The following is a 21,105-nucleotide window of genomic DNA, read 5'->3' on the forward strand; positions in this document are numbered from 1 at the left end:
GTGGACAAATGCAGAGAGAGGGTAGTTTGCGCTTTAATCTTCAGATTCTTGTCAAAAGTTTCACTGGCATTCATTTTGCTTAGACTTCTTCCTTTCGATAGCATGGAAACTGTAGTTATACTTGCGTTTAAGTTTAACTTGAGACGAAGTTAACATTGGGCTAGTTATTATGGTAGGAATCAGAAGTAGGCTTATAGAATGAGCAAGTGGTGCTCTAATGACCATATGGACTTCCATATTATACTGCAATTAGCGGCACATTTGTGGGGAGGGCATAAAATACTGTTACCTCTGAACCCACATTGATATAGCATTATGTCTCTTTTGTAGAAAAGGGCAAACTAATGTAAACAGTGCTTTGAACACTAGGCACAAGTAAGTATTGAAGAGTTCTAAAGAAATACTAAGTCGTCAGGCGTATACTAATGTGTTACATTTTGTCTCCTGTTATTTCTTCTTCATCATAAGAATACCCGTTCTATGTAGTTAGAGTAATGGTTCAGGATCCCTTATGGCTGAGATTCAAAATATCATGAGGCTAAAAAGGCAAAGTAAGGCTTGGATAGCAATTACATACTGCTCTAACTTTTGGACGTATTCCATAGTAAAAAATACAGTAAGCAGAACATTGGTGAGTAGACCTTAGTGTGGTTTTTCAGTTGAAATCAGGTTAGCATTACATTTCCTAGGTATGTTCAGGCACAGCAAGGAAAACCCTGTTCTCCCAGAGAATACAAAGGAAGAAAAGCATTTCTCACTAATGCCACCTGGAACTTTGGTTGTTCTAAGTGTAGAAATGTAAAGGTAATGATATTAGGAAGCCAGTTTTTAAAAGAAAGGAGCATATTTTTCGATATACTGATCAAAGTATGCTTTTTTATATATATTTATCAATTATGCAATTACAGTTGTCCCATTTTCCCCCTCACTCCACTCCATTCTGCCCACCCCCTCCCTCCCACATTCCCCCCCTATAGTTCATGTCCATGGGTCATACTCATAAGTTCTTTGGCTTCTACATTTCCTATACTATTCTTACCCTCCCCCCGTCTATTTTCTACCTATCATTTATGCTACTTATTCTCTGTACCTTTACCCCCTCTCTCCCCTTCCAACTCCCCTGTTGATAACCCTCCATGAGATTTCCATTTCTGTGGTTCTGTTCCTGTTCTAGTTGTTTGCTTAGTTTGCTTTTGTTTTTGCTTTAGGTGTGGTTGTTAATAACTGTGTTTGCTGTCATTTTTACTGTTCATATTTTTATCTTCTTTTTCTTAGATAAATCCATTTAACATTTCATATAATAAGGGCTTGGTGATGATGAACTCCTTTAACTTCACCTTATCTGAGAAGCACTTTATCTGCCCTTCCATTCTAAATGATAGCTTTGCTGGATACAGTAATCTTGGATGTAGGTCCTTGGCTTTCACGACTTGGAATACTTCTTGCCAGTCCCTTCTTGCCTGTAAGGTCTCTTTGGAGAAATCAGCTGACAGTCTTATGGGAACTCCTTTGTAGGTAACTGTACAGTCCTTTTCTCTTGCTGCTTCTAAGATTCTCTCCTTCTGTTTCATCTTGGGTCATGTAATTATGATGAGTCTTGGTGTGTCCTCCTTGGGTCCAGCTGCTTTGGGACTCTCTGAGCTTCCTGGACTTCCTGGAAGTCTATTTCCTTTGCCAGACTGGGGAAGTTCTCCTTCATTATTTGTTCAAATAAGTTTTCAATTTTTTGTTCTTCCTCTTCTCCTGGCACCCCTATAATTCGGATGTTGAAACATTTCAAGATGTCCTGGAGGTTCCTAAGCCTCTCCTCATTTTTCCAAATTCTTGTTGCTTCATTCTTTTCTGGTTGGATATTGCTTTCTTCCTTCTGGTCCACACCATTGATTTGAGCCCCAGTTTCCTTCGCATCACTATTGGTTCCCTGTACATTTTCCTTTGTTTCTCTTAGCATAGCCTTCATTTTTTCGTCTAATTTGCAACCAAATTCAACCAATTCTGTGAATGTCTTAATAGCCAGTGTTTTGAACTATGCATCAGATAGGTTGGCTATCTCTTCCTCACTTAGTTGTATTTGTCTGGAGCTTTGAAGTGTTCTGTCATTTGGGCCATTTTTCTTTTTTTTTTTTTGTCTTGGTGCATCTGTTACTTAAAGGGGCGGAGCCTTAGGTGTTCCCTGGGCGGGGTAATGCTGGTCACTGTTCTGTGACTCTGTACGTGGGGGAGGGGCCTAGAGGGAGCAATGGCACTTGCTCCACTCTCTGCTGGATCTCAGTCACTCCCTCCACTACCCACAATCAAACTGTGCCCCTCTAGTGCTGATTCCCGAGTGGGTGGACTTGTTAACGCTCTAGGCCCCTGTGGGTCTCTCCAAGGAACTCTCCTGTGAGGCTGGGAGTTTTTCCACATCCACCTCAACCCCCACAGGTGTTTTCAATCAGAGGTTTGAGGCTTTATCTCTATACCCTGGAGCCCTGGGTTGCACGGCACTTTTCGCTCCCCTGCTGTTCCTCCCAGTTTATCTATGTGCGAATGCGGGGCCACACTGCCTGCCCTGTCCCCAATCCGCCACCTCGCTGGGTCTGCCAGCCGCTGCCTTGCCACGAGTCCTCTCTGCCCTGGCTGCCCGTCTCCACCCCTCCTACAGGTCTGGATGAATGTTTCCTCTTTATCTCCTTGGTTGTCGGACTTCCATACAGTTCGGTTTTCTGTCAGTTCTGGTTGTTTTTTGTTTTTAAATTGTTGTCCTTTCGGTTGTGCGAGGAGGCGCAGTGTGTCTACCTACACCTCCATCTTGGCCAGAAGCTCTCAAAGTATGCTTTCATGCAGAGAATCATTTTTAACCAGCAAAAGCATATTTGCTCGCTACCTGACTACTGCTCCCTAGGGGGAAAATATGTATGGAGGCATAAAGCGAATGTTCCGCATCTCTCTTTCATTGTAGAACACACAAAAAAATTGCTTGAACAATCTAGTTTAATTCATACCAAGGAGTATTTGGGAAAATGCAGCGTTGTATGTAATTACTTAATGTTAACACTAATCATCATATAATCACCACAGAGACTTCATAGATATTAAACCATGTTGTTTGGAAAGATATTTCCCTCATTTCCCTTAAACTTTTATTATAGAAAGTAGGCTTGTGTTCATGCAATGTATTTAAGGCTAGCTAATGGCATAGCAGGGACAATTGAGTCTCAGTTTAAATTCTTTTTAGTATTTCACATCAGGTATCTAGCAGATAAATTGAGAGAAAGGGTAAGTTTCCACTTTAAGCTTCATATTCTGTTCAAAAGTTTCACAGGCATTCACCTTGCTTAGACTTTTTCCTTTTGATAGCATGGATACTGTAGTTATACTTGTGTGTAGGTTTAACTTTGAGTTGAAGTCAACATTTGGTTGGATATTGTGGTCAGAATCAGAAGTAGGCTTATAGAATGAGCAAGTGGTGCTCTAATGACCATATGGACTTCCGTATCATACTGCAATTAGCGGCTGGTTTGTGCAGAGAGCAAAAAATAGTGTTACCTCTGAAGTAAACATCTGTATGGCATTAAGTTTCTTTCATAGGAAAGTGCAAACTAATGTAAACGGTTCTTTGAGCACTGCATGCAAGTAAATATTGAAGAGTTCTAAAGAAATACTACGTCTTCATGAGTATACTAGAGTGTTACCTTTTATCACCTGTTATTTCTTCTTCAACATAAGAATAGCTGTCCTATGTAGTTAGTCTAATGGTTCAGAATGTCTTATAGTTGACATTCAAGGGATCATGATACTAAAAATGCAAAGTCCACCTTGGATAGTGATTACACACCACTCTAACATTTGGCTGTATTCTGTAGTAGAAAATGGTTAGCAGAAAAATGGTGAGTAGACATTAGTGCATTTCTTAACTTGAAATCAGGTTAGCATTATGTTTCCTAAGTATGTTTGTGCAGAGCAAGGAAAACCCCGTTCTGCCAGAGTACAGAAAATAAGAAAAGCATTTCTCTCTCATGCCACTGGAACTTTCATTGTCCTATCTGTAGAAATGTAAAGGTAATGATATTAGGAAGCCAGTTTTCGAAAGAAAGGAGCATATTTTTCTGTGTACTGAGCAATGTATGCTTTCTTGGAATCTTTTTTAACCAGCAATAGCATAAAGAGCTCATTACCTGACTACTGCTGCCCAAGATTCTCAAATCCGGGAGGATAATAGGTATGGAGGGGTAAAGTGAGGGTTCTGCATCTGTCTTTCATTGTAGAACACGAAAAAGTTTGTTTGAACAGTCTAGTTTAATTCATATCAAGGAGTATTTGGGAAAATGCAGCATTGTGTGTATTTACTTAATGCTTACACTAATTGTCATGCAATCACTACAGAGACTTCATGGATATTATACTGTGTTGTTTTGAAAGATATTTTCCCTTACCTCCACTGAACTTTTAATATAGAAAGTAGGTTTGAGTACATGCAAGGTATTTAAGGCTAGCTAATGGCACAGCAGGGACACTCAGGTCTCAGTTAAAATGCTGTGTAGTATTTCACGTCAGATGTCTAGTTGAAAAATGTAGAGACAGGGTTAGTTTGCACTTTCAGCCTCTGATATTGGTGAAAAGTTTCATAGGCATTCACCTTGCTTAGACTTCTTCATTTTCATAGCAAGGAAATTGTAGTTATACTTGTGTGTAGGTTCAACTTTGAGTTGAAGTTAACATTTTGTTGGATATTGTGGTCAGAATCAGAAGTAGGCTTATAGAATGAGCAAGTGATGTTGTAATGACCATAGGGATTTCCGCATTATACTACAATTAGTGGTTAGTTTGTGCAGAGAGCAAAAAATAGTGTTATCTCTGAAGTCAACATCAGTATGGCATTAAGTTTCTTTTGTAGGAAAGGGCAAACTAATGTAAACAGTTCTTTGAGCACTGCATGAAAGTAAGTATTGAAGAGTTCTAAAGAAATAGTAAGACCTTAGGGGTACACTAATGTGTTACATTTTGTCTCTTGTTATTCTTCTACAAGAGAATAGCTGTCCTATGTAGTTAGTCTTATGGTTCAGTTCTCTTTTAGCTGATATTAAAACAATCATGATGCTAAAAAGGCTAAGCAGGGCTTGGATAACAATTACACACCGTTCTAATGTTTGCATTATTCTGTAGTAGTATATGGTGAGCAGGACATTGGTGAGTAGACATTAGTGTGATTTTTCAGTTGAAATCAGGTTAGCAATACGTTTCCTAAGTATGTTTGTGCAGAGCAAGGAAAACCCTGTTCTCCCAGAGTATAGAAAAGAAGAAAAGCATTTTTCCATCATGCCACCATAATCTTCAGTTATTCTATCTGTAGAACTACAAATATAATATAATAAAAAGAAGACACTTTTCAACAGTGTTACATTTACATGATGGAATACTATGCAGCAAAAGGAAGAAAGAACTCCTTCCATTTACAACTGCATGGATGGAACTAGAGAGTATTATGCCAATGAAATAAGCCAGGCAGTGAAAGAGAAATACAACATGATATTCCCTATAAATGGAACCTAATCAACAAAATAAATTAGCAATCAAAATATAACCAAAGATATGGAAGTAAGGAACAAACTGACAGTGACTCAAGGGGAAGGAGAAGGGGGATAATAGGGTAAAAAAGGGAAAAGGTTGATAGACTTCCAACCAAGATGGAGGCATAGGTAGACACACTATGCCTCCTCACACAATCAAGAAAGGACAACAACAAATTTCAAAACAAAAACAACCAGAACTGCCATAAAATCCAATTCTATGGAAGTCATACAACCAAGAGTTAAAGAAACATTCATCCAGACTGGTAGGAGGGGTAGAGACGGGGAGCTGGGGCAGAGAGGACTCATGGCAAGACAGTACCTGGAGGACCAAGGCAGGCAAGGCTATGACTGGCTGACCACACAAGACAGCAGCTGGCGGAGTAGGCAGTTCCACATTTGTGTGTGGATAAACTGGGAGAAAAAACTGGGGAGGGTGACAGACTGCGCAACCTTGGGCTCTAGTGCGGGGAAATAAAGCCTCAAAACCTCTGACTGAAAATACCTGTGGGTTTGTGGCAGCGAGAGAAACTTCTCACAGGAGAGCTCATTGGTGAGACCCACAGGGTGCTAGAACCTACACAAACCCACCCAACTGGGAATCAGCACCTGACAGGCCCAATTTTCTTGTGGGTAGCAGGGGAAATGACTGAAAGCTGGCCCAGAGCCGAGCAGGTAACATAGTTCCCTCTCGGACCCCTCCCCCAAAGACAGTGCCACAGTACAATGTGGGTTTCCCACCCTGGTGAATACCTAAGGCTCTGCCCCTTACTACATAACAGGCATGCCTAGACAAAAAAAAGAAAAAGAAAAAGAAAAGAAAAGAAAATGGCCCAAGTTAAAGAAAAGACCAGAGCTACAGAAAAAATACAAGTAAGCATTGATGAAATAGCCAACATAACAGATGCAGAGTTCAAAACACTGGTAATGAGGATGCTCACAGAATTGGTTGAGTACAGTCACAAAATAGAGGGAAAGGTGAAGGCTATTAAAAGTGAAATAAAGGAAAATGTACAGGGAACCAACAATGACAGGAAGGAAACCAGGACTCAAATCATCGGTTTGGACCACAAGGAAAAAAGAAACATTCAACCAGAACAGAATGAAGAAACAAGAATTCAAAAAATGAGGAGACACTTAGGAACCTCTGGGACAACTTTAAACATTCCAATATCTGAATCATAGGGGTGTCAGAAGGAGAAGAGGAGGAGCAAGAAATTGAAAACTTATTTGAACAAATAATGGAGAACTTGCCCAATCTGGCGAAGGAAATAGATTTCCAAGAAGTCCAAGGAGCTCGGAGAGTCCCAAAGAAGTTGGACCTAAGGGGCACACATCAAGGCAGGTCATAATTACATTACACAAGATTAAAGATAAGGAGAGAATCTTAAAAGCAGCAAGAGAAAAGATGACAGTTACCTACAAAGGAGTTCCCATTAAACTATCAGCTCACTTCTCAAAAGAGACCTTACAGGCAAGAAGGGGCTGGAAAGAAGTATTCAAAGTCATGAAAGGCAAGGACCTATATCCAAGATTACTCTATCCAGCAAAGCTTTCATTTAGAATGGAAGGGCAGATAAAGTGCTTCTCAGATAAGGTCAAGTTAAAGGAATTCATCATCACCAAGCCACTATTATATGAAATGTTAAAGGGAGTTACCTAAGAAAAAGAAGATAAGAAATATGAACAGTAAAATGACAACAAACTCACAACTATCAACAACTGAACCTAAAAAACAAAAACAAAAACTAAGCAAACAACTATAATAGGAACAGAACCACAGAAATGAAGATCACATGGAGGGTTATCAGTGGGGATTGGGAGGAGGGAATGTGGGAAAAGGTACAGGGAATAAGAAGCAAAAATGGTAGGTAGAAAATAGACAGGGGGAGGTTAAGAATATTATAAGAAATGTAGAAGCCAAAGAACTTACATGTACAACCCATGGGCATGAATTAAGAGGGGGAAATGAAGTTAGGAGGGGAGGTGCAGGGCAGAGTGAATAAAGGGAAATATGGGACAACTGTAATGTCATAATAAATATATATATATTTTTTAAAGATAGGGAAGGGTCAAGTCAAGGAACATACATAAAGGACCCATAGACAAGGACAGCGAGGTGGGGACTGACTGTGCAGGGAGTGGCCAGCACAGGGGAAACCAATAGGGAGGCCCACTGGGACATCTATAACTAAACAACAATTTTAAAAAGTACTATAGCTCTCCTCTCTTTATCCTATTCACTATATTACAGTCACATCTAAAACAATAAAACTTTACCAAGCTCTTGAGACATTTTCCCAAACATAAAGTGTAAATCATCACTGTTTATTATCCAGAGTGATTTAGAATGAGGATTCCAACTCCTAAAGCCATTTAGGAAGTTGGCAGTCAGAGGCCTGGGTGTCTGCCAACTTAGACTCTGTTCTTAGAATGTTCCCCAGGCCATGGAATCACTGGTCCCCAACTTGGGCAGACCTTAGCCTGGACAGAGCCTTCCACCTTGTGCTCTTTGCCATCTCATGCACATGCACAGATGCTGAAGTACATTCTTTGCCCCATGAGGAAATATGCTCTCATCTAGTTTCATGTGACATCACCAGGGTCTGGAGATGGTGGGAGTCCTGCCTGGGTTGGCATGGAGCCCTTGGAAGAATGTCATGTGTGCATGTTTGTGTGCTCATTTTTGCTCACAGGAGGTATGGGTAACTGTATGTGCAAAAAACACGAGATGGACACTGTGTTAGGAGCTGAGTCTGGCTGTGTCTCAGGGCCAAGACTCAGCATGTATCCCCTAAGAGTGCCCACCACTTCACAAAAGCCCTTTCTGCAGCATGTCTTCTTTCTGATCAGGCACATTAACTTAACATGTGGAGCTGACAATTGCCAGATGCCCACTGGCTGCCTGTTGCTGGGCACACACAAAGAACATGTTTGCAGGCCTCCTCTGCAGTTAGGGTGGTGCCAGTGACTGGGTTTGAGGAAAAAATTGCTTATGAAGGTCATCTGCACATTTTTAGGCCTGGCCATGAACATCTGTACATTCCTCTTTGCTGTCTCTGCTTGTCCACTGGCCAGAAGATGGCAGGAGGCCATCAGAGGTCTTTGAGAAAGCCTGAGAGAACAGGCTTAGCAGGAGCCAGGAGTCCTATAGAAGGCTTTCTGGTGAACAACTGACCACACCAAAAAGTATGGGGTTTGGGGCGCAAATTTCAAGTTGGGGTAAGCAAGATGTGGTAGTTATGTCACAGTGGCTAGTAAAAATTACCTCAACAAATTCTCCATAAGCAGCTAGATTTTGAAAATACTCATGAAGGAGCCCTGGTTGGTGTGGCTCAGTGGATTGAGCACCAGCCCGTGAACCAAAGGGTTGCTGGTTCAATTCTCAATCAAGGCACATGCCTGGATTGCGCGCCAAGTCCCCAGTGGGGGACGCGCGAGAGGCAACCACACATTGATGTTCCCCTCCCTTTTTGCCTCCCTTCCCCTCTATCTAAAAATAAATAGAATATTTTTTTAAAAAAGAAAAAGAAAATACTCATAAAGGAGACAATCATGAGGATGATGTCATGGGGAATGGATAGATTAACAGCAGTGACAGAGCTGGCATTTTACTTATAATGGGGATAAAGTCCATGGTTGTTTAGTGCTAGTGGTAACAGCAGAAATGAGGGAATGGTGGTGGGAAACAGTGGAGACCCACTCAATGAGGGTGGGAGGACACTATCTTCCTCTCAGGATTTTCACAGGGTGCAGAAAAATGACCATTGTGAGGGGCTGCATACTATGTGCCCAATAAGTAGATGACAGCTTTTACTATTGTTTTCATTAAGTAACATTGTTATAGCTGATTCCTAGTGCACAAATTATAGACTCTCAGCCTATGCTCCATCTAATTGATAATATATGTTTTGTCTTATTGATAAATCAATTAAATTTTTTATTTAGTTGCCAACAGTTGAATAATTCAGAGATTTCACATAAAAATATAGATTTCAGTCTCTAGAAGAATGGAATACTGGGCACCTTGGCCCACCTGGGTCCTCATCTCCACATGGTAGCATCTGTCCAAACCTCTTTGGATGGAACCCAGGATCTCTGATTTGCCAGTCTCCACCACTTCCTACTGTTCATCCTTCACCTTGAGTTTGGGGCTATTCTAGCCTCACTTCTGTGAGTAGGTGCCCTTCAGTGGCACTCAGTGCCCACTTGGCCTTCCTTGTGGCACCTTCTGTGTCATAGGACCACTACATGGGACAGTTCCTTAAGCGAGGGACCTTGGTGTAATTATATTTGCATTCTGATTGGCCAGTAACAAACTTAAATGTTATCTTGTAAGGTGTAGAAAAGTTTATTTTATCTGCTAGCACTGTAACTCCTCTGAGGGACAGAAGTATCTTGTTTGAAGAATCTGGTACATGGGGTGGAAGTGGAACCCCAGAGTTTGTAGGTGTCTGATGTCAGCACCAGGAAGGAAGTCATTTCAATGAGAAATGGAGTGATTTAATGTTTTGTTTCTGAAGAAGAGGGGTAGGGAGGAAGTAAAGGGGAGTGAAACTAGTGCAACAGAAGAAGAGAAAGGATAGGGCCAGGTGAACCCAGATGGCCTCAGGGCCAGAGTGGTCAAAGGCAATAATATTGGGAATGAAGTGTCTTTCAGTATATGCCTGTTGCAGAGATGACCAATGCCCTCTTCAGTACCTCCTGTCTGTTCACTGCTATGTTGTGAGAAAGTTTTCTCTTTTGAATTTGGAGAGGAACTGAATATTGATGTGCAATTGGCCTGGGCTGTCTAGAGTGGCCCATGTGGGAAGTTGGTGCTAGTAGATAGGGCAGGGTTTGAGAACTGACACCCTGGGACCTGGCAGGCCCTGGGGAAGGGCTCTGGATATCCATATTGTGGAATTGCGGGGGAGGGGGGTGGAAGGAAGTTGGACAGCCCATTTTACTAGAAACTTGGGGGACAAACACCAATTGATATCTAGTCATAAAAAAAAAAATAAATAAATCCAGGTTTCCAGGAGAAGCTAAGAGGAAAAACAATCTTGGTAGGGAACCAAGATGGCGGCGTAGGAAGACACACTGCGCCTCCTCACACAACTAGAACTGACAGAAAATGGAATGGCAAGGAAGTCCGACACCAAGTAGATAAAAAAGAAACATTCATCCAGACCGGTAGGAGGGGCAGAGATGGGCACAGGGGCGGAGAGGACTCATGTGGCCGTGGCAGGACCGAGACTGGCGGAGTGTGGGATGAACAAGGCAGGCAGTCTGACCACTAGCAGACCCTGTGGCCCTACATTCGCGCACAGATAAACTGAGGGCTGGACTCAGAGTGGCGGAGAACGGGGAAGGCAGAGCGGCGGGTAGCACCCCAGGGCCCCACATTCGCGCACAGATAAACTGGGACGAATGGCAGGGAGCTAAGCGGACCATGTAACCCAGCGCTCCAGCGTGGGGAAATAAAGCCTCAGACCTCTGATTGAAAACGCCCCTGGGGGTTGGGGCGGCAGCAGGAGAGACTCCCAGCCTCACAGGAGAGGTCGTTGGAGAGACCCACAGGGGCCTGGAGTGTGCACAAGCCCACCCACTCAGGAACCAGCACCAGAGGGGCCCAATTTGATTGTGGGTAGCGGAGGCAGTGACTGAGATACAGGTGGAGAGTGGAGCAGACGCCATTGCTCCCTCTCGGCCCGGCCCCACGTACAGCTTCACAGCTCAACGTCACAGCGCAGTGACCAGCCTTACCCCACCCCAGGGAACACCTAAGGCTCCGCCCCTTTAAGTAACAGACGCACCAAGACAAAGGAAAACAAAATGGCCCAAATGACAGAACACTTCAAAGCTCCAGACAAATACAACTAAGTGAGGAAGAGATAGCCAATCTATCAGATACACAGTTCAAAACACTGGCTATTAAGACGTTCATAGAATTGGTTGAATTTGTTCGAAAACTAGATGAGAAAATGAAGCCTATGCTAAGAGAAACAAAGGAAAATGTACAGGGAAACAATAGTGATGCGAAGAAAACTGGGACTCAAATCAATGGTGTGGACCAGAAGGAAGAAAGAAACATCCAACCAGAAAAGAATGAAGAAACAAGAATTCAGAAAAACGAGGAGAGGCTTAGGAACCTCCAGGACATCTTGAAACGTTTCAACATCCGAATTATAGGGGTGCCAGAAGGAGAAGAGGAAGAACAAAATATTGAAAACTTATTTGAACAAATAATGAAGGAGAACTTCCCTCATCTGGCAAAGGAAACAGACTTCCAGGAAGTCCAGGAAGCTCAGAAAGGCCCAAAGCAGCTGGACCCAAGGAGGAACACACCAGGCTCATCATAATTACATGACCCAAGATGAAACAGAAGGAGAGAATCTTAGAAGCAGCAAGAGAAAAGGAGACAGTTACCTACAAAGGAGTTCCCATAAGAATGTCAGCTGATTTCTCCAAAGAAACCTTACAGGCAAGAAGGGGCTGGCAAGAAGTATTCCAAGTCATGAAAGGCAAGGGCCTACATCCAAGATTACTCTATCCAGCAAAGCTATCATTTAGAATGAAAGGGCAGATAAAGTGCTTCTCAGATACGGTCAAGTTAAAGGAGTTCATCATCACCAAGCCCTTATTATATGAAATGTTAAAGGGACTTACCTAAGAAAAAGAAGATAAAAAATATGAACAGTAAAAATGACAGCAAACTCACAGTTATTAACAACCACACCTAAAACAAAAACAAAAGAAAACTAAGCAAACAACTAGAACAGAAACAGAACCACAGAAATGGAGATCTCATGGAGAGTTATCAATAGGGGATTGGGAGGGCGAGAGGGGGGGGAAAGGTACAGAAAATAAATAGCATAAATGATAGGTGGAAAATAGACAGGGGGAGGGTAAGAATAGTATAGGAAATATAGAAGCCAAAGAACTTATGAGTATGACCCATGGACATGAACTATAGGGGGGGAATGTGGGAGGGAGGAGGTGGGCAGGATGGAGTTGAGGGAAGGGGTGGAAATGGGACAACTGTAATAGCATAATCAATAAATATATCAAAAAAAGAAATTAAAAAAAAAAACAATCTCTGAGCTTGGATAAAATGGCTGAGCAGCCAGTTTATTTTTTGTTACAGGTAGTCTGGCTGATCAGGGCTGGTGGAATCTGAGGTGGGGCTCAGGTCCTGGCTGCCGGGCCTGAGGGTGACTCTGGGAGCCTAGGATCAGTACAGAGACTCTGTGGCAATGCACAGCAGACCTGCCAGGAGAGCCAGGCCCATTGTGGCCACAACAACCAGTGCCACATCCCACCAGACCCCTGGGTAGGCCCATGATGCCTGTAGCTGCCAGCCGCAGTTGCCCAGCTCATAGCTTGTGAGCTGGTTCAGTGGGTGGATGGTGGCAAGGCCAGGGCTGGCACAGTGGACATGTGGCAGGGCCTCGGGTGTGTGGTCCTCCAGCCAGAGGCGCAGGTAGGTGAGGCTGCAGTCACAGTGCCAGGGGTTCTGTGTCACGTCGAGTGTCTGAAGCTGGAGCAGGTTGTCGAGGGTGCCAGGGGGCATGGAATGAAGGCTGTTGTTGGCCATCAGGAGGTGGCGGGTGTGGGCTGGCAGGGCAGGCAAGGATGTGAGCCCTCGCCCTCTGCAGTCAACCCACAGCCCCATGGTTTCCAGAGCCTGGCAGGTGCATGGTGCAGGGCAGTCCTTGGTGGCCTCTGTGGTAGCCCAGAGAAGGAACAGGGCTGCCCAGGTAGGCATTGTGCAGGCTGGCTGTGGGGAGAGTGGCAGTGAGGTGAGGGAGTGCCTAGCAGCCTGCACCCCATCCCAAGAACCAGTGGGTACCATAGACAAAATGGTATCTGACCTGGGTCAAGGGACCGTTACCTTCTCAGGCCTCAGCTTTCTTGTGTGCGAAACTTTGGTGAAGACTGAAGGAAGTGAAGTGTGCCAAACCTGGGTCTGGCTGACCCTCACTGAATACTCAGAAGATAGGACAGTGAGGGTGGCTGAGGTGGGGAAGGGAGCAGGGGTAACTTCTGAAGGGGGCAGGACCTGAGGAGGTGGGGGGAGCAGGTCCCTGCTACATGATTTACAGTCCTGGCCTTTGCTTGCTAGAGGCAGGAAAGGCTGCTTCCATCCTCCCTGCCTAGGCCTGGGGTTAGGCGGATGGTACGGACTTCACATACCACACCTCATCCCATCAATTTCTAACAACTTGCTATCGCTAAGTGAACTCTTACATGATAATCATTTTAAAAGAGCACAACAAGGATCCTGAGGTGGGGGCGGCAAAGGGAACTCAGGAAGGGCTTCCTCTGGAGAGACAATTATCCAGGCTTGGGGAATTGAGGCCCAGAGACAAAGAGTGATTTGTACAGGGCACGCAGTTGTCTGTGCCAGAAACCAAATTCAAACTTAGGTCTCATGAGCCCGTTTTCTGCCTAATTCACTGCCTCCTCTCCACACTGTTTCCCACCTTTCTAAGACAAGCTCTCCCAACCTCCTGCCCCTCCTCACCCTAGGGCAAGCTTTCAATGAATTTTCATTGAATAAACCAATGAATTGACTTAGCCAAAGAGTAGGTGTCTCAGAGTGAATGCTCCTACCAACCCCATCTTCTAAAAGGGAGAGCAAAAAAAGGCACAGAGGCAGAACTTGACAGCTGGCCTCCTCTTAACCTGGGAGGGGTCCCTGGTGTGGGAGGTAGTATTGAGTAATAAGGAGGGTCACTTACCTTTGAGGACTACAGTCAGGTTTCCCTTTCTGTGGCCTAAACTGTCCTGGTTGAGGCTGAAGTGAGTTCTATGTAAAGCCGCTGACAGTGGCCACTGCTTGAGAAGGAGGAAGGAAGTGATAAAAATAGCCTGGCTTATCCCCTGCATACAGCCCTGGAGGGCCTATCTCCAAAGGCAGGGGGCGCTGGTGTCTCAGTTCCTTGGGTACAGAAGTTTAGGTTAATCTGAGTTTATAGAAGCAGGCCAATAGTTCATGTCACTGAATCACCAATGCCTCAATGAGTCTCAGTTCAGGGTGTGTGGGAGGACAAAAAAGGCCCTGCATCTGGACCCAGGTGTAGGGGAGAATTTCTAGGAGGAGGGAGGCCCCAGAGATGAGTGGCTTTACTAGTTGCTTCTCTCGCTCTCAGTTTTCATTAACTGGAAAATGGAAGCAATAACCCCTGTCCTGCTTGCCTCACAGAGATGTGAGTTGGGCAGCAACCACGGGCAGGCCAAGAATCCTACTGGGGAGGGTGATTTAGTTTTCAATTTTCTTCGGCCCTGAATAGGTCAAGGAAAAAAGCTTTGTTTGCTGCCATTACATCATTAGCATGTTCTAACACTTCCTGATCCCATTTTAAAAATACAGGCATATAGGCTTGAGGTTCAGAGTGCCTATCAGACATTACTCTCTAGGTGGAATGTAAGGCTATTATTTGATTTGCATTATATTTATTTCTATAGCTAATTCTACTTAGGGAAGTGTCATCAGTTTTCCATTTGTTAGTGAAATAAAGTTCCCTTTAAAGGGGAAATGTATTTTTTATTTAATTGTATCTCTAAATTTTATTTTTTTAATTTATTTATTTTTATTTTTATTTTTATTATTTCTGCTGGTACAGTTGTTCCTGCATTTCCTCCCTTTCCCCACCTCCACCCAGGTCCACCTTCTTCCTGGACTAAGTCAATCCCCATGTGTTCATGGGTTGTGCATAAATGTTCTTTGGTTAATCACTTCACCATCTTTCATCCTGCCCCAATTTCTTTTCTGGCAGCTGTCAGTTTCATGTATCTAAGCTTCTGTTATTACTTTGTCTGTTAGTTTATTGTGTTCATTAAATTCCAAATATAAATGAGATCATATGGTATTTGTCTTTCACTGACTGGCTTGTTTCACTTAGCATAATATTCTCCAGGTCCATCCACACTGTTGCAAAATGTAAGAGTTTCTTCTTTTTTAGTGCTTCCTGCTGCATAGTATTCCATTGTATAAATGTACCATTGCTTTTTTATCCACTCATCTTCTAGTGGGCACTTAGCTGTTTCCAAATCTTGCCTGTTGTACATAGCGCTGCTACGAACATAGGATTGCATATAATTTTTTTGTCTTGGGTGTTCCAGTATCCTTAGAATATATTCCCAGAAGTGGAATTGCTGGGTCAAAGGAAGTTCCAATTTTTAATTTTTAAAGGATACTCCACACTGTTTTCCATAGTGGCTGCACCAGACTGCATTCCCACCAACAGTGCACTGGATTCTCTTTTCTCCACATCCTCACCAAAAATTGTTTGTTTATTGATGGTAGCCATTCTGACAAGTATAAGGTGATATCTCACTCCTCAGTGAGTGTTCTTTTCTCTGTTGATTAGTGATGCTGAGCAGATGTTTTGCCCATTTCTTAATTGGGTTGTTTGTCTTCCTGGTATTGAGTTGTATTAGTTCTTTGTGTATTTTGGAGATCGAACCCTTATCAGATGTATCATTAGCAAAATGTTCTCCCATACAGTGGGTTCCCTATTCATCTTGCTGACGGTTACTTTAGCTGTGTAGAAGCTTTTGAATTTGATATAGTCCTATTTGTTTATTTTTTTCCTTTGTTTCCTGTGTTTTAGGAGATATATTGGCAAAAATATAGCAACATGGGATATCTGAGATTTTACTGCCTATGTTTTCTCTTAGGATTTTTATGGTTTCATGACTTACATTTAAGTCTTTTATCCATTTTGAGTTTATTTTTTCATGATATAAGTTGGTAGTCTAGTTTCAATTTTTTTTGCATGTATTATAACTGTCCAGTTTTCCCAACACCACTTATTAAAGACTGTCTTTGCTCCATTGTATGCTCTTGCCACCTTTGTTAAATATCAATTGTTCATACAGGCATGAGTTTACTCCTGGGCTCTCTCTTCTGCTCCATTGATATTTATATCTGTTCTTATATCAGTATCAGGCTGTTTTTATAACAATGGCCTTATAGCACAGTTTGATAATCCAGAGTTGTGATACATCCAGCTTTGTTCTTCTTTCACAAGATTGCTGAGGTTATTCGGGGTCTTACTTTGTTTCAAATAAAATTCCCCCCTTTTTAAAAATTTTTATTGTATTTTTTTCCATTACCTAATATTATAACCTAATGTTTAATATTAATGTTATAACCTCTTCCACCTCCACTCACCCCTCCCCCCAGAAATCACCACATTATTTTCTATGTTTATGAGTCATTTTTCTTTTTGGCTTGAACCCTCCATCCCCCCACCCTCCCACCCCCAGAGAGCTGTCAGCCTACTCCCTATCTATGGGTCTGTCTCTGTTTTACTTGTTAGTTCACATGGTTCATTAGATTCCACATATAAGTAAAATCATATGGTACTTATCTTTCTCTGACTGGCTTATTTCACTTGGCATAATGTTCTCCAGGTCCACCCATGATGTTTCAAAGGACAAAAATCATTTTTCTTTTTTTATGGCTGAGTAGCATTCCACACTGTACATGTACCATAGTTGTTTTATCCATTTATCTACTGATGACACTTAGGATGCTTCCAAATCTTGGCAATTGTAAACAACACTGCAATGAACATAGAGGTGCTTATACTCTTTCAAATTCACACTCCTTTGGTTTAATTCCAAGAAGGGAATTGCTGAGAAAAAGGCAATTTTAATTTTTAATTTTTGAGCTAATTACATACAGCCTTCAACAGTGGCTCTACCAATCTGCATTCCTGGCTACAGTGTAAGAGGGTCCCCCTTTTTCCACATCCTCACCAGCAATTGTTTGTTGATTTATTGATAATGGCCATTCTGAAAAGGGTGAGGTGATATCTTGTAACAGGGTGCAGCCAAGGGCTGGGGGTGAGGGGGGGGCAAAGAGGGATTTGTAATGGGGTCCAGAACTCAGTGTCCAGGAAATATTAGAATATATATATATATGATGTCCTCACCCCCACAAGTCTGAGCTGGGGGATGGGATACATGGAGCAGGACCATTGAGAGTTGTTTTGAATAGCAACACTTTTACAGATAACCTCTAGAATGGTCATTTAACATATCTATAACCTTTAACTGGTTTCATAAATATGTTAAACAGCTGTGGCCATGCTTTGAGCCAGGGAGATGGGAGTGGCTTCAACCCATGATATAACTGGGAGGCAACTCCCCCCGGTTACAGAGCCCGCGTAAGAACTTCGAGATGATTGGCTCCACACCACAGGGCCACACCTGCCCGGACTTACTATGGCAGCCCAGGAAAGCTGGAAAAATACAGGAATGCTGGCAGCTGTGGCCAATTGTGGGAGGAGTTAGAAATGGTACAGCAGAAGATTGGCGCTGGGATTTAAACCCAGGCGCAGTAACCATGTGGGGATTTTTTGGGACCATGTGGCTTGGGCAGAGAAGAACCACAGACTTCTATTTCTTTTATTTCGATACAGTACCCCAGATTGGGCAGAGGGGGAAGGAAGGACTGTGCGTTTGTGGATATTCTAAAGGACTTTGGGATATCAATGAAGACATTAAGTCATTACTCTTAAGATTGTATAACTCTTGAAATAAATAATCCCTTTCCTTTTCGCGAATCTCTGGCATTGAGAGATGTCCTTCCCTGGTGGCGGGCAAGACAAACCTAATACGGGGTTGGGGGAGACCCCCAGAGCACAAGCGTGGGTCCATTCAGTAATAGTATATCGTTCACCCCACCAGGTCTGTTCTGTAACAATCTCATTGTGGTTTTACTTTGCATTTCTCTGATGACTGGTAACAATGAGCATCTTTTCATGTCTATTGAACAACTGTATGATCTTTTTGGATAAGTACGTATACAGACCACACAACCCAGGCTTCCAGCATGGGAAAAGGAAGCCTCAAAACCATTTGCTGTTAAAAACCTATGAGGGTTGTGGCAGTGGGAGAAACTCCCACCCTCACAGGAGAGTTCATTCCAGAGACCCACAGCATCTTAGAATGCACACAAACCCACCCACCAGGAATTAGCAACAGAAGGGCCCAATTTGCTTGTAGGTAGCAGGGGAAGTGACTGAAAGCCAGCAGACAACAGAAAAAGAAGCATTGTTCCCTCTCTAAACCCTCCCCTCACAGACAGCACCACAAGGAACAATAAGGGTTTCCCTGTCCTGATGAATACCTAAGGATCCACCCCTTACAACAAAACAGGTGTGCTAACAGGAGAATTCTACAAACCATTTAAGGAAGAGATAACGCCCATCCTCCACAGATTTTTTCAAAAAATTCAAAAGACAGAAGACTCCCAAACTCTTTTTATGCAGCCAACATCATACTAATGCCAAAACCAGATAAAGACAAAACAAAGAAAGAAAACCTCAGGCCAACATCGCTGATGAACATAGATGCTAAAATTCTCAACAAAATATTGGCAAACCACATCCACCAATACATTAAAAAGATCATACACCATGATCAAGTGGGATTCATCCCAGGGATGCAAGGATGGTACAATATTCACAAATTAATAAATACAATACACCACATAAACAAAAGCAAAGACAAAAATCACATGATCATATCAAGATGCACAAAAAGCATTTGATAAGGTATAGCACCCATTTATGATAAAACACTCAGTAAAGTGGGAATAGAGGGAACATTCCTCAACATAATAAAGGCCATATCTGAGAGACCTACAACCAGCATCATACTCAATGGACAAAAACTTAGAGCTTCCCCACTAAGATCAGGAACAAGACAAGGATGCCCTCTCTCACCACTCGTATTCAAAATAGTATTGGAAGTCCTAGCCACAGCAATCAGACAAGAAAAAGCAATAAAAGGCATCCAAATTGGAAAGGAGGAAATGAAACTCTCACTGTTTGCAGATGACATGATAGTGTACATGGAAAATCCTATAGACTCCACCAAAAAACTACTTGACCTAGGAAATGAATTTGGCAAAACAGCTGGATACAAAGTCAATATTCAGAAATCAAAGGCATTCCTGTATATCAACAATGAAACAGCAGAAACAGAAATCAGGAAAAAAATCCCACTTGATAGAGCAACAAGAAAAATAAAGTACCTAAGAATAAACCTAACCAAGGAGGTAGGAGACCTATACTCGGAAAACTACACTACATTGAAGAAAGAAATTAAGGAAGACGCAAACAAATGGAAGCATGTACCATGCTCATGCATTGGAAGAATTAACATCATCAAAATGGCCTTACTACCCAAAGAGATTTATAGATTCAATGCAATCCCTATTAGAGTACCCATGACATATTTCACAGATATAGAACAAGTATTTCAGAAATGTATATGGAACCATAAACAACCCAGAATAGCTGAAGCAATTTTAAGAGAACAAAGCAGGAGGGATCACAATACCTGATATCGAACTGTATTCCAATGCCACTGTAATCAAAACAGCCTGGTACTGGCATAAAAAGAGACACATAGGCCAATGGAACAGAACAGAGCGCCCAGACATAAACCCAAGTCTCTACAGGCAATCAATATTTGACAAAGAAGCATAAATTGGAGTAAAAATAGCCTCTTCAACAATTGGTGTTGGGAGATCTGGACAACTACGTGCAAAAAAATGAAACTCGATCACCAACGTACACCATACACAAAAATAAATTCAAGGTGGACAAAAGACTTACATATAAGTCGTAACACCATAAATGTCCTAGAGGAAAACATTGGCAAGAAAATCTCAGACTTTCTGCTCAGCAACATCCTCACATCCTCTAAAGCAAGGGACAAGGAAAGGATAAACAAATGGGACCTCATCAAATTACAAACCTTCTGCATGGCTAAAGAAAACAGCATTAAAATGAAAAGAGAACCAACTGTATGGGAAAACATATTTGCCAATGATACCTCAGACAAGGGCCTGATCTCCAAAATATATAAAGAACTGACATGACTGCACTCCAGGAAGACACACAACCCAATTAAAAAATGGGCAAAGGACTTGAACAGAGTTGCTTCAACGAAGACATACAGAGGGCCCAGAAACATATGAAAAGATGCTCAGCATCACTAGCCATCAGAGAGGTGCAAATTAAAACCACAATGAGATACCATCTCACACTAGTCAGAGTGGCCAACATAAACAAATCAACAAACAAATGTTGGAGAGGATGTGGAGAAAAGGGAACCCTAGTACATAGTTGGTGGGAATGCAGACTGACGTAGCCACTGTGGAAAACAGTATGGAATTTTCTCACAGAACTAAAAATGGAACTGCCTTTTGACCCACCAATTCCACTGCTGGGATTATACCCTAAGAGCCCTGAATCACCAATCCAAAACAACCTCTGCACCCAATGTTCATAGCAGCACAATTTACAGTAGCCAAATACTGGAAGCAACCTAAGTGCCCGTCAGCAAATGAGTGGATCCAAAAACTATGGTACATTTACACAATGGAATTCTACACAGCAGAGAGAAAGAAGGAGCTCCTACCCTTTGCAACAGCATGGATGGAACTGGAGAGCATTATGCTAAGTGAAATAAGCCAGGCAGTGAGGGACAAATACCATATGATCTCACTTTTAACTGGAACATAATCAACAGAAGAAAAAAGCAA

At 42.5% G+C, this 21,105-nt stretch overlaps 1 protein-coding gene across 2 annotated transcripts; it reads right to left on the minus strand.

Moving 5' to 3' along the window:
* Positions 1-12,282: 12,282 nt before the first annotated feature.
* Positions 12,283-19,302, minus strand: GP9 (glycoprotein IX platelet). Of its 2 annotated transcripts, none has more exons than XM_071219508.1 (2): positions 14,276-19,302; positions 12,283-13,307 (listed from the first exon to the last, which is right to left on the minus strand). In XM_071219508.1, exons 1-2 carry the CDS (start codon positions 14,421-14,423, stop codon positions 12,766-12,768), a joined length of 690 nt encoding a protein of 229 aa, XP_071075609.1. In that variant the 5' UTR covers positions 14,424-19,302; the 3' UTR covers positions 12,283-12,765. The 2 variants fall into 2 exon arrangements, with proteins under 2 accessions (XP_071075609.1, XP_045043792.1); XM_045187857.3 differs by having other exon boundaries at positions 12,283-13,311; positions 14,276-14,361.
* Positions 19,303-21,105: the final 1,803 nt, after the last annotated feature.

This window comes from Desmodus rotundus, chromosome 10 (assembly GCF_022682495.2).
Source record: "Desmodus rotundus isolate HL8 chromosome 10, HLdesRot8A.1, whole genome shotgun sequence".
Lineage (NCBI taxonomy): Eukaryota > Metazoa > Chordata > Mammalia > Chiroptera > Phyllostomidae > Desmodus > Desmodus rotundus.

What these genes read in the sequence shown, in the direction of transcription:
- GP9 (XM_071219508.1), bottom strand. Translation starts at nt 14,423, where the DNA reads ATGCAGGGGATAAGCCAGGCTATTTTTATCACTTCCTTCCTCCTTCTC. An exon ending in CCTGACTGTAGTCCTCAAAG is followed by an intron (nt 13,308 to 14,275) that starts GTAAGTGACCCT and finishes CCCCACAGCCAG; the next exon opens with CCTGCACAATGCCTACCTGG.